This window comes from Rhinopithecus roxellana, chromosome 3, assembly GCF_007565055.1.
Source record: "Rhinopithecus roxellana isolate Shanxi Qingling chromosome 3, ASM756505v1, whole genome shotgun sequence".
In the NCBI taxonomy this organism is placed as follows: Eukaryota; Metazoa; Chordata; class Mammalia; order Primates; family Cercopithecidae; genus Rhinopithecus; species Rhinopithecus roxellana.
In genome coordinates this window covers 124,713,671-124,727,043 of record NC_044551.1, presented here as the reverse complement: position 1 = coordinate 124,727,043, position 13,373 = coordinate 124,713,671, and the positions used below count along the sequence as shown (strand labels likewise).

The 13,373-nt window shown below is 39.1% G+C and overlaps 1 protein-coding gene across 1 annotated transcript; it reads left to right on the top strand.

Moving 5' to 3' along the window:
- Window positions 1-1,377: 1,377 nt before the first annotated feature.
- On the top strand, window positions 1,378-13,351 carry MOCS2 (molybdenum cofactor synthesis 2). Its single transcript, XM_010376271.1, has 7 exons — window positions 1,378-1,441; window positions 2,496-2,617; window positions 3,943-4,087; window positions 8,898-9,025; window positions 9,622-9,772; window positions 10,692-10,815; window positions 12,747-13,351. Exons 3-7 carry the CDS (start codon window positions 3,990-3,992, stop codon window positions 12,810-12,812), a joined length of 567 nt encoding a protein of 188 aa, XP_010374573.1. The 5' UTR covers window positions 1,378-1,441; window positions 2,496-2,617; window positions 3,943-3,989; the 3' UTR covers window positions 12,813-13,351.
- The last annotated feature ends 22 nt before the right edge of the window (window positions 13,352-13,373 follow it).

Genomic DNA, 13,373 nt, shown 5'->3' with positions numbered 1-13,373 from the left:
CTCACTTCTCATCACCTCCTTCTTTGCTGGAGGCACACCTGTCTTGCCAACTACTTGCGCTTCCGTGAACTCATTATGCCTCTTCATATCCCTGTGGCTTGTCAGAGGCAAGTGAAATTTCCTCAAGCTCTACTCCCACTCTTGTCATTTACTGCCACTATTCTAGCAGATTTATCTCCAGCATCTTCTCAGTGAGACTCACTAGAGCACACTCCCAAGGTGACACAACTACTTTCTCCTTCCACCCTTGAAATGATACATATCCTTAGTATTACAGGGAATTATCATTCATATTTAAAACTCTCCTACCCAGGACTGTGAGCTCTAAGGAAACGGACGTGTAACTTACATCCACTTAATGATGCAAGCAATTTAAAGCCAAGAGTTCTTGTTGGCAAGAATTGGGAAAGTTGGATGGACAGTATACAGACAATTTACCGAGTGGCCAGTAAATTGGAAAAGTGGTAACAGTTCGAACGTTCTGACCAGGTGGATATTTCAAGTCTTTAAGAAACACTAATCATATATCTATGAAAGAAAAATATCTTGGGCCCCATTAATCATATACCTGTGAAAGAAAAATATCTTGGGCCCCTTCAAACTGGGAATTGCTCAGGGCAAATTTGCCTCCTATTCTATTCAAGTCACCTCGTTTGCTCACAGAGATAAATGCATATTCTGATTGCCTCCTTTAGAAAGACTATTAGAAACAAAAAAATACTACCATCTGTGTATTACCTACCTGTGACCTGGAAGTCCCCAGTTGCGGGGGACGGGGTTTGCTTTTAGTTGTCTCTGCCTTTCTGGAAGGAACTAATGCACTTTTTACATATTGACTGATGTCTCCTGTCTCCCTAAAATGTATAAAACCAAGCTGCGGTCTGACCACCTTGGGCACACATCCTCAGGACTTCCTTAGGCTGTGTCAAGGGCATGTCCTCAACGTTGGCAAAATAAACTTTCTAAATTAACTGAGACCTGTCTCAAATTTTCGAGGTTCACATTCCGTAGGTAAGTGTCAGAAGCCTAAAGGTGAGCGAGTGGAAAAGCACGAAGGCCCCTGCAAGGTTATTAGCTAAGCCTCCATAACGCAGGCGGCAAGTGTCCACGGGAGTCTGGCCTCTGCTCGCCTACACCACGACCTCCTTCCTGGGGAGGACATGCGTGGTCAGCCCTTTCTCCATTTCCATACTGATTGCTCCCTCTCACCGCCAAGACCCATCTCAGAAGCAACATTAATCCAGGCATAGAACAGTCCGCCAGAGTGAAACAGCTAGAGCCGGGCGCGGGGCGGAGCTAGTTGTGCGCATGCTCCTTGAAGGCGTAGGCGGGGGCCAAACGCCCTCCGGTTGCGACTGCGCACCGGCTAGGCCCGGCGCCTGCGCGTCTGCGGCTGTAAGTTCGTCCTGCTGTTCCAGGCGGGATGGTGCCGCTGTGCCAGGTAAGGGTGGCGGGTGTGCGTGAGGGCCTGGGTCCGGAGCCCTCCTCGACGTGTCTCTCCTGCCCTTTCCCTTCATAGACCCAGCCCTGGTCAGTCGGACCTCCCCACTAGCCCCCAACTCACACCCACCCTGGCAGGCATCTTCGGTTTGGGGGCGCCCCCGCCCCCGCCCTCGCCCTAGCCCTAGGGCCCTCAGGGCTTTGCTGCTGCTGCTGCTGCCCCAGCAGTAGTCGGGTCCACTCCGAGAACTCCTGTCCGCTCACGGCAACAAGGACAGGTTAATTCTGAAGGCGCCTCGACCTTTTGTGGCCACCTCTTTCCCAGATTATTCGTTTTGATGAAGCTAAAATTTTAATCTGAAAAGAAATGCACCTCATTTCTGCTTCATCTGTAGATTTCCACATTCTTGATTATTTGCAAACCTGTAATTATTTCGTAAAGAGTAGTTTGCACGGAGGGACAGGTGCCTATTTTACTTCATCGGATCCCTTACATACCAGGCTGCTGGCACAACTTTGTTCTAGCAAATACCCGTGTGTCCTGGGTTTCAAACCTACTTGCTTCTGTAAATGTCAGATTTACTATGTTGCATAACTTAATCCTTAGCGTCTGGGGACAGTGTTATGCAGACCGGAATCTAAGGTCATTTGACAACCGTGAGAAACAGGTTTTTCGCTTATTTGTTCATTTATTTTATTTGTGTAACTCATCTCTTGACTCAGACATTTGTTCATTGCTTACATGTTTATAAAAGGTGCTATAGACAGCCTTAACATGTTTTCATAGAAGATAAATACTTAGGATTTTAATGATGGCACACTTAAGTTTATAAAACTAAAAGGCATCCAGAAATTAGTCTGAATTATATTTAAAACAACAAGTTTTCAGAATTTGAACTTGTAGATATAATGAAATTTTTTACGGGTTATTTAGTTTTCTTTATAAAATTTGTCTTTGATTAAAGCAATACATTTGGAAAATGAGAAAACTGCTCAACATTGACAGTCAGAAGACGAGTATGAGTTGTTATTAAAAGCATTTTCTTTACTTTCAGGTTGAAGTATTGTATTTTGCAAAAAGTGCTGAAATAACAGGACTTCGTTCAGAGACCATTTCTGTGCCACAAGAAATAAAAGCGTTGCAGCTGTGGAAGGAGATAGAAACTCGACATCCTGGGTAGTGAAAAATTTGTAGAAAGCATATGAGTAACACTTAAATATTTTCAAAATACGTAAATGATAAAAGTAAAAATACAGTTAATTTCGATTTCTGTGCTTAATGTCAAAAAGAATCGTTAGTTGTATTTTTTTGGAACTACTGAAAAACTCTAAATATGCACCGTATTTTAAGAAAAGTTAAAGATATTTTATCCCAAAACACAGTGAACCCCAGAGGGACATAATTATATTCTCTTTAATGATTTACAAAACACTGCACGTGTCACTTCTGCAATTTTATAACATTAAATGAATTTGTTACAAATTCAATTAAAAATGTGTGCTTTAAACTTTTTGTTCTGTCCCTCTCTTTAGAGAGCTCAACATAGACATTTCTAAGATTAAAAGAAAAATGAGTTACAACAAATCCTAGATGCTGCTGAATTTGAGTTTTTGTAATATTTAATTTTTTTTTCTGGTTCTTGAAAAGCTATGATTTTACTTCTGTCATTCCCACTTCAAGTTCTTTTTGAAACAAAATATAAAAGTGACTTATTTGAGGGTGATTCAGGAATATTGTGTCACTTAAGCTTGTATATTTGTTTAAGCCTAATTCTGTGTAAAAGATACTCCACAATATATGTTTAAAAGCAAACTACTTCATGATTTCATATCTTTTAAGTCGCCCTTACAGTGGCCTGATAATCAGTGAAACACAGTGGAATCTCCTGTTCTGCTTTACCTGGAGGGAGATAGCTGGTCTTGTATACATTTTCACTGTGCCTGAAAAGAGAGCTTACCGTTGTTCAGGTATAAAGGAGCAGCTAATAAAGCTGTGTTGCAGGTGTCTCTATGACCTATGCCATCTTTTCATCTTTCTAAGCAACTTAATTGAGTAGGATAATGTGTACAGGCGTAGTCTGTGGGCAGCTATACTTAGGCTTGTACACATGGATAGAAGGACCCTGGAAAGGTCATGTACTGATAGAAGGCCATGTACTGATAGAAGGACCCTGGAAAGGGCATGTACAGAAACTTTTCTTTTACCTGGTTTGAGTGTTGCCTCCAGTCTGGTGGGTTTTTTGTGCATTTTTTTGTTATTTAATTCCCCAAGGCATACAACATCCAATAAAGAGATGACAGCAGCAGTTTAACGTATCTTTGTGGTGTATAAGTATGTTTAGTGGATATGTCCTTTCTCCATATACTATGTGTAAATTTAATTGGTAATTTTGCAGGTGATGCTTTATATAATTATATCTAGGTAATATCTCTAATTGCAGCTGAAGAGATTTGAGGTCTATCATAGCATTGATACTTTGAGTCATACTTTTTCCCCTTTAGATTGGCTGATGTTAGAAATCAAATAATATTTGCTGTTCGTCAAGAATATGTCGAGCTTGGAGATCAGCTCCTCCTGCTTCAACCGGGAGACGAAATTGCCGTTATCCCCCCCATTAGTGGAGGATAGTGCATTTGAGCCATCTAGGTATGTGAGATTTGTTTTTCTTAATCAGTTGTGTGGGGAAGGATCATACAGATGATAAAGTGTATGTGGTTTGCTGTTAATGTATATTCTTTGTAAGTCTCTCTGTACCAAATCTTTATTGATACGGCAACTCTTCATTGGTGCCAATAAATTTATGAATATCTACCACCATCTCTGCATCAACTCTATTGTAAGCTGTTTAATTACAATAAACATATCAGTTTGATATGTTTCATTTAACATGGTTTATTGAGATCTTACGTGTCAGGCACAGTGACATATTAATATCCATATTTTGCAGGTGGAAAAACAAATTCAGAGGACTTAAAAACCTTGCCTTTGATCACATAGCTAATCACATAGCTAATAAGTGAAAGAGCCAACTTAAAAAGAATTTATTTAATTTTTAAGTTCAGGAATACATGTGCAGGTTTGTTATATAGGTAAACATGTATCATGGCGGTTTCTTGTGCAGATTATTTTGTCACCCAGGTATTAAGTCTAGTGCCCATCAGTTATTTTTTCGATCCTCTCCCTCCCCCCCGCCGCCCCACGTAGGCTCCGGTGTCTGTGGTTCCACTCTTTGTGTCCGTGTGTACTCAATATTTATCTCCCACTTATAAGTGAGAACATTCGGTGTTTGGTTTTCTGTTCCTGCATTAGTTGGCTAAGGACAATGGCCTCCTGCTCCATCCATGTCCCTGCAAAAAACTTGATCTCGTTCTTTCTTATGGCTGCATAGTATTCCATGGTGTATATGCACCACATTTTCTTTACCCAGTCTACCATTGATGGGCATTTAGGTTGATTCCATGTCTTTGCTATTGTGAATAGTGCTGCAGTGAACATACTTGTGCATGTGTCTTTATGACAGAACGATTATATTTCTCTGGGCATATATTCAGTAATGGGATTGCTGGGTTGAATGGTATTTCAGTCTCTAGGCCACACTGTCTTCCACAATAATTGAACTAATTTACACTCCCTGCAGCAGTATATAAGCATTCCTTTTTCTTCACATCCTTGCCAGCATCTGTTACTTTAATAATAGCTCTTCTGACTAGTGTGAGATAGTATCTCGTTGTGGTTTTGATTTGCATTTCTCTAATGATCAGTGATATTGAGCTTTCTTTTCATATGATTGTCTTCTTTTGAAAAGTCCCTGTTCATGTCCTTTGCCCACTTTTTAATGGGGTGATGTTAGACCTTTGTCAGACACATAGTTTGCAAAATTTTCTCCCATTCTGTACGTTGTCTGTTCACTCTGTTGACAGCTTCCTTTGCTGTGCAGAAGCTCTTTAGTTTAATTAGATCCCATTTGTCAATTTTTGCTTTTGCTGCAATTGCTTTCTGTAAATCTTTGCTTGTTCTTATGTCCAGAATGGTGTTGCCTAGGTTGTCTTCCGGGGTTTTTCTAGTTTTCAGTTTTACATTTAAGTCTTTAATCCATTTTGAGTTAATTTTTGTATGTGGTGTAGGGAAAGGGTCCAGTTTCAGTCTTCTGCACATGGCTAGCCAGTTATCCCAGCACCATTTATTGAATAGGGAATCCTTTCCCCATTGCTTGTTTTTGTAGGTTTATCGAAGATCAGATAGTTGTAGCTGTGGAGCTTTATTTCTGGGTTCTGGGTTCTGTTTCATTTGTCTATGTGTTCTGTTTTGTACCAGTCCCATGCTGTTTTGGTTACTGTAGCCCTGTAGTATAGTTTGAAGTTGGGTAGCGTAATGCCTCCAGCTTTGTTCTTTTTGCTGAGGATTTAAGAGCTTTTCAAGAGACAACATTTGAACTCATATTATTGGACTGTCTCTGTACTTTTTTCCAACCACACTTACTAATACTAGATGATAGCTCTCCTGGCCACGGAGAAATGTAGAAAAATTACACAGCTAGTAATGCCTGAAAATAAAGCTTACCATTGTCCGGGACTTAAGGGAAATAGCTTTATTGTTATGGCTTTGTTGCAGGTGGCTCTTCGACCCATGCTACCTTGTCATTTTTCTAAACAACTTAGTCCATGTACAAGTCGGATAATGTTCAAGAACATTGTTCAGTATAGTCTAAAGAGATCAGGCTTCTTATAAGTACAGACAGAATGAGGCTTAATTTATTGTCAACTGAAGAACAAATTCAGTAGAAATTAACAGTCATCCCTGAATAAAAACTCTTGGTCAGTTAGGAATGAAAGAAGACTTTCTTAATTTGGTAGGATTTTTATTCAAAATCAGGAGTAAGTATCATACTTAATGGCAAAAAACTTGGTTCCATTAAAGAAAGGAACAAGTCAAGGATGGCTTTTTATCTTTTTTACCCATTTTTCCCCCACCCTCCTGGAGGGCAATGCCACAAGAAATGAAGAATCAGTCTGTAAAGCAGATTGCCCCTCATGTCGACACTAGGCTTCTTTCTCAGGCCTACTATCTGGACATAGTAGAAGAATCCCTTGTCAGATATGTATCTCAATGCTATTTAGTAACTGTGGTCACCATATCACCACCATGATTTCAAGAGGTGGAATTTGGATTTTTTGGTATTTGGAATTTATTCAGAAAACTATAGGTTACCATTAAAGGGGTATTGTGGTAATTACAGCTGTTCTTTGAAAAGGTTACGAAGATTACTCAAAAGCATTGTGTGTTACTTTCATGTGTTTGGCAAGACTGGCATTATGCATTTTTAAAACCTGCCGGCTAGCTTTTAGTAGTCTTGTAAAATCAGAAGTTGCGGGAACTCAGTATGGTTTGAAGCTCATAGACCATATTTGTATTACCTATATTTTCTTGCAAGAAAAAGAGGTGGAAGACACTTAGGTGGCTTGTGCAGCAGATGAAAAATCCTGGAATCCAGTGGTATATGAAGAATAGTGTTGTTTCCGTGGTGGAAAGGAGATAGGAAAAAGAACATTGGCTTAACTAAGACTCCTTGGTTGGAATTTCAGCACCTTGAGTGAGTTCCTTAACTTCTCTGAGCCTTCTTTCTCTCATCTTTTAATTCAGATGAAATCTTACAGGATTAATAATTATATTCCTCATTGCTTGCAAGATTCTGCCTATCAGTTCAGCCTCAGCCTGTCCTGTTCTCTCCATTCGTTCTAGGTTCTGGAGCACATCACACCCTTTCTTGTCCCAGAGCCTTGGCGTTGGCCACTCCCTCTCTCTGCCTGGGGGCCTGTGCCCTGGTTTCTTTACAAGACTTCCTCCTTATCTTTCAGGTCGCAAGTTTTCATACAGCCTCTTGAGAGAAATCTCCCCCAGACCCCAGGTTCTGTCTCTGAAGCCTGTTTATTTCCATGAGTTATCCCTATTTGTAATTCTGAGTTTCTCCTGTAATGCTTTGTTTCTCCTATTTGAATGTGAGCACCCTGAGGAAAGGAGCTTGTGCTTCTTTCCCCTGGTTGATACCTAGTGCCTGGCCCTAGTCTCTGGCCCTTAGTGAGTATGTAGTAATGTTTGAGGAATTAAATGAGAAATGCATGGCAAAGGGCTCTGCACAATACCTGGTAAATAAGTGTTCGGTTCATTCCCTTATTTCCTCAGTTACTTACCTGGGGTTTTGCCAGGTTGTGAAGGGAACCCAGTTCCGGTAGAATCACTGTCACTTCTGTTCTCCCTTTTTTGTTGGATAAAGAAAAAGGCAGCTTTAGGTGTAGTGCTTGGTACCACAGTGGTGAGAGGGGATGGGCATGTAGGTGAAAGTGGCAGTAACCTCTGCTGTACCTTGATGGGAGATATGAATAGCAATTACAGAATTTGTAATATATTGGCATTGAGATAGATTATATTTTAGTGATCATGTTAATGATAGATTACTTTTTGTGTCATGCCTGATTCATTATGAATATTTATACACATAATTGAGTTTTGCTAATTTTTATGCTTGCTTATTTTTATCATTCAGATTAAATCATGCCTCCTGACACATCTAATGATCGGGAAAAAAAGGAAAGATACATTTTATCTGAGGAATGTGAGCCCCTCAGATAAAACATTAAGAGGCACCGACAGGCACTGGAATGAAATGGCAGTCATGTCACTCCCTCTTAAGCTGCATCATTACCTTTTTTTTTTCTTTTTTTCCTTTTTTTGAGATGGGGTATCACTCTGTCACCCAGACTGGAGTGCAATGGCATTATCAATCTCAGCTCACTGCAACCTCCACCTCCCAAGCTCAAGCAATTCTCCTGCCTCAGCCTCCCAAGTAGTTGGGATTATAGACGTATGCCACTACCACCCGGCTAATTTTTGGATTTTTTGTAGAGACGGGGTTTCACCATGTTGGCCAGGCTGGTCTCAAACTCCTGACCTCAAATGATCCACCCGCCTCAGCCTCCCAAAGTGGTGGGATTACAGGTGTGAGCCACTGGTCCCTTGAATCCACTTATGAGGGCTGCAGACTAGCTGAAGCTAAGAAACCATAAAATCCATATGCTGGACACTCTAACTTATACCCACCCTATAGTTCAACAGTGTACAGCCAATCCATGATCAACATTATCTCTGTATGCCTGTGAGAATTCTTGGTGAAACTTTGTATCATTGTATCAGCCCACTTCTTGTTCCCTTTGCCTTTAAAAAGCTGCTTGCAACAAAGGCTGAGGGAGTGCTCCCCAAGGGAACTCCCTGAAGTATCTTAGAAGTATCCTGGCCCACTATCCTTGTCTTGGCTCATGTAAACTCTTTATATTTTGTGCCACAGCCTCTTCTTTTTACATCGACATAATGTAGAAAAAAATATAAATTGAAAGAGCCTGTAAGTTGTTGAGTGTTTTACCCCTAGGACTTTTGTTAATGTTTACTAACGTGTTATTTCTAGGAAAGATATAGATGAAGTTGAAGAGAAATCTAAAGACATTATAAACTTTACTGCCGAGAAACTTTCAGTAGACGAAGTCTCACAGTTGGTGATTTCTCCGCTCTGTGGTGCAGTATCTCTCTTTGTAGGTGAGTGTTAATTTTCATTGTATCTATCACTGCACGAGACAATAGAAATTACCATGTTCTTTCCATGTTCAGTGTTAACGGAGGAGTTTGAAATACTGAACTTTAAACCAAGGTTACCCATGATGGTGGGTAGACTTTTTTTGTAGTTCTTATTTTGTTTTAGTAACCTTTAAATTAACCTATATTAAATTACAAGGCATTTTGAAAAGTAGGATAAAAATCATTGTTAGGAGAGAGAATTCTAGATTTTCCAAAATTGAAGGTAAAAATGTACTTGATAGTCCTGGGAACATAAATATTTTCCTTTTAAGTATCTGTTAGTCAGAAGAGGAATATTGCCTGCTTTGCCAGGTGAGTGTTTTTAATAAGCTTGATTAATCAGTGCTGTTTTATTTCCTTATCATCTTTGTGATTGTCTCTTTTATTTTCCTAATCAAATTTTGTTTTTAGAAGATTTCAAAGTAGTTTTAGAAGAATTGGTATACTGCTTGTTTACTATTAAAAATAATCCTTTTTTATTAATGTGCTATTTCTTTTGTAGGGAAAAACCTTATTTTAATTGTTTTCTTTTTCTTTCTATTTTTTTATTTTTAAAGGGACTACAAGAAATAACTTTGAAGGGAAGAAAGTCATTAGCTTAGAATATGAAGCGTATCTACCCATGGCGAAAAACGAAGTCAAAAAGATTTGTAGTGACATTAGGCAGAAATGGCCAGTCAAACACATAGCAGTGTTCCATAGACTTGGGTATGATTTCCTTTATCAATTTAAATGTTAAGTATAGTTGTTTTCCATCTTTGTACTAACTCTGATTCTTGAATCTTTCTTAGGAATTCTGTATTACCATGACAGGAACATTCATATATTATTTTTGGAGGACAATAGGGATGGCTGTTAGTACCTTTAGTGACTGCCTGGTGGGTTTTGATATTGGGAGAGCTCTTGTTGCCTCTGTTGCTATAACAAAGTGCACCTATGCCAAGACTTTCAGGCCCTTGGCCTACGGGCCTGTGCTAATGTGTGCTAAAGGCCTTGAGGCCTTTTGAGAGTTGTTTTGTGGTCTAGAGTCTGTTTATATGACAATCTGTGACAGATTCTTTTTGATATAAATGCCTCTGAAAGTCATTAAAGTGGTTTGCCTTTTTGTACCCCTAAAAAGAGAAGAGTTCTTGGCTTTAAAAAGAAGCCAGTAATTGAGACTTTATCTATCATACTCTATTAGTTACTAGTTTGTTATTAATAACCAGTAGTTTTATTAATGGTTAATATTATCACTCCTATTATTTGATATTTATTATTTTAAATTTTGTATTATACTCGTTAGGACATAACTTTGTATCTCTAGGCATTACCTGGCACTGTGCCTTGTTTGTTTGAGTCAGGCGTTTGCTGTATCAGTGAAAGGATTTCCCTTGGTGCCTATCAGAAGGGTTTAGTGGATAGAGTCTAACAAATTAGCTGTAGCATGAGCTTCATCTGCTGCCTCTGCTGAATGCTACTGCGATGAACTACTCTTTTCTAACTGGATGTTTATGTAAAATAGAACTACAGTGTAATTCTAAGACTGCATACCTGGATTTTTTTTTTTTTTTTCATCTATCCAGCGGATTCTTTAACACATAGATTCAGAGGTGATAGTAATTTTTTTCTCTTCATCTTGTTAAAGCTTGGTTCCAGTGTCAGAAGCAAGCATAATCATTGCTGTGTCCTCAGCCCACAGAGCTGCATCTCTTGAAGCTATGAGCTATGCCATTGATACTTTAAAAGCCAAGGTGCCCATATGGAAAAAGGTAAGTTAAGAAAATAATACATTTTACCATGTGGGCCTGATTTCTCTCAGGAATTTTTAGATAAAACCCCCCATATTCATGGACTTTTTACTAACTGTAGTATCTTGTTTTCTTTATCTGTGAAATATCTTCTTTCGAAGATTTGTTAAGCATGAAAAATATGTGCCCCAAAGAATGCATGGCACAAAGTAAGCCTCAATGAGTGGTAACAGTGAGAATTCCTAGTCTGGACTGTTGGAGAGGTTAATATATGAAGTTATTTCTCTTGCATTATAATTCCCTTGAATTAGAAGGTCTTTCTGTTGGAGAGTGAGAATAATGCATTAGCTATTTAGGTGGTGGCTAAAACAGAAATTCTTTAAGGTGAAAGAGGCTTTTCCTAGAGGTCCTTTTTAGGGGAAAAAAAAAAAGGTGAGATATTGCTCCCTCTGAGAAAATGCACAGTGAGTGGGTTTAAAAACAGAAATAGGAACTTCTGGCATGTTTTCTGTCAATAAGGGCAAGTAATTCTCTGGTTAAATAGAGCATTCTGATGGGATGAAAAGGCCCAACTCCCTAGTTTCTCCTCTGGTGTAGTAACATTTCACAGTGGGATTGTTCTGTGGTTGCACATTCAATGTCTAGAATTGTCTAGAATTGCCTTCAGCATTATTGCTGACAGCAAAGCGGAAGAGTTAATGAACAGCTCAGTAGATCAAAAGACCAGAGCAGAGAGCCAAGGCTTTTAAAGGGCACTTCTCCCCTCCTTCTCAGGGGACCTGCCTCAGTCAGTAGTAGAAATAAGCAAGTTGGACTCATAACCACAGCCTGGAAAATTTGGTGACCATGTTTTCAGAATAAAATTGAAGCCCATTGTTGTAAGAGAATACATAGGGATTAGAGGATAAAATATGTGAAAGGAAACTTAGTGAAGCTCAGATGTATTGTTCCCTTGCTATCAACAAGGCTGACACAATTTTGACAGAACAGGAGGCAAACCCCCAGAGAGGGAAGGTGGGAAGAGCTTTCTAAGATCTGCTGCAAGCCTGAGAGGCAGGGGTAGCTTTCTTTACCAGGGTGCACAGTCAGTGGACAGAAAGTAGATGGGAGCAACCCCAGAAATACAGGTAATGAGCAGGAGTTGGGGCATATTCTTATTTTCATGCTTTGAGGACTAGCTGGGCTTCGTATTTTGCTTTTGTTTGTCCATAGAGAGTCGGACGAAGTGCAGGAGTTCAGAGAACAGTTGAATTTGAATTCCTCTCCCCACAGAAATGGAATGTGACTAGAGAGTGAGAAGAAAAAGTGATATGTTTTTCTTACCACTTCTTTCCACAAACTATGTAACTTCTAGTCTGGTTCTAGTCTTGGCCTGTGCTTTGAGATCATCTGTGATATAGGGAAGGGTGGCAGGTAGGTAGAGTGCATATGTCACAGAACAACTCACACCAGAGTGCAGCTCAAACTTGTTTAAGAACTTCTGAGAGGTGATCACGTAATTTAACAGCTAATGAAGATATTTGCCTTTGGAAAAGCATATTTAGAAATGTTGAAGTAGTAGGTGTGTTTGGAAAGAAAAAAAATGTTTGAAACTAAAGACCTTCTATGTATCTTCCCCTATGTAACCTTCTGTCTTCCCCTGTGTAACCTTGCCCATGATGTCTCTCATCATGACCCCAAATAGAATTGTTTATTTCCTTCTGTGGTTGTACCCTGTTTTGCTATAGCTTCTTGTCTCTTATTTTTGCAGTTGTGTTGAGAGTCCTTAAATGTAGAGAACACGTCCATTCATTTTTCTGCTCTCAGTGCCTTATACAAATGTCTAATGGATTGTTGAAAGAGGAGCCATTGAAATAGATGTGATATTCATTTGTCTGATTTATTCAAATGTATTTTGTATTCATATATTAGAATGGTCTATTTTTAATACCTGTTATGATTTTGTGTTTTAGGAAATTTACGAAGAGTCATCATCTTGGAAAGGAAACAAAGAGTGCTTTTGGGTATCCAACAATTAATCACTTAGTTTTTAGAGCCTGCGATCTTAACTTTGTTAAACTATTATCATTGATCACATTTTGATTTTTTTCTCTCCACATTAGGATAGTTTACTGAAGCAGAGTCTCTTATGTTATACTAGTGGGACAAAAGGGGAGAAAAAGGAGCAAGATAAATGGGTATGTAGGATGAAGGGTTATTTAAAATGGAACTAAAGATAGAAGGAGGACTGTAGGAAAGAAATGGAATAATTTGAATGTGAGGAAAGATGTCTGTGGTAGACATATCCTTCCATGACTAATTTCTAATTGTAACTCAAACTCCCATTGAGGTATGGGCCCTCCTCAGTGACTTTAACTGACTCAGAAAGATACTCCCCCACCACCCCCACCTCACCACCCCCGTCCCGGTTCAGGGATAGCATTATTATCAAGGATGCATGACAGGAATGTTGGCAGAACTGGAAAGTATTAAAAAATCATTATCAGACAGTCTTAATATATATTTTCAGAAATATATTAAAAATAATAAACTGAAACCGATTTCAAAAGTTTAAAAATAGTATTTTCTTTTTTTTTAAA

Coding starts and splice junctions, on each gene's coding strand:
- MOCS2 (XM_010376271.1), top strand. CDS start 3,990: ATGTCGAGCTTGGAGATCAGCTCCTCCTGCTTCAACCGGGAGACGAAA. Junction 4,088..8,897: donor AGTGCATTTGAGCCATCTAG/GTATGTGAGATT, acceptor TGTTATTTCTAG/GAAAGATATAGATGAAGTTG. Junction 10,816..12,746: donor AGGTGCCCATATGGAAAAAG/GTAAGTTAAGAA, acceptor TTTGTGTTTTAG/GAAATTTACGAAGAGTCATC.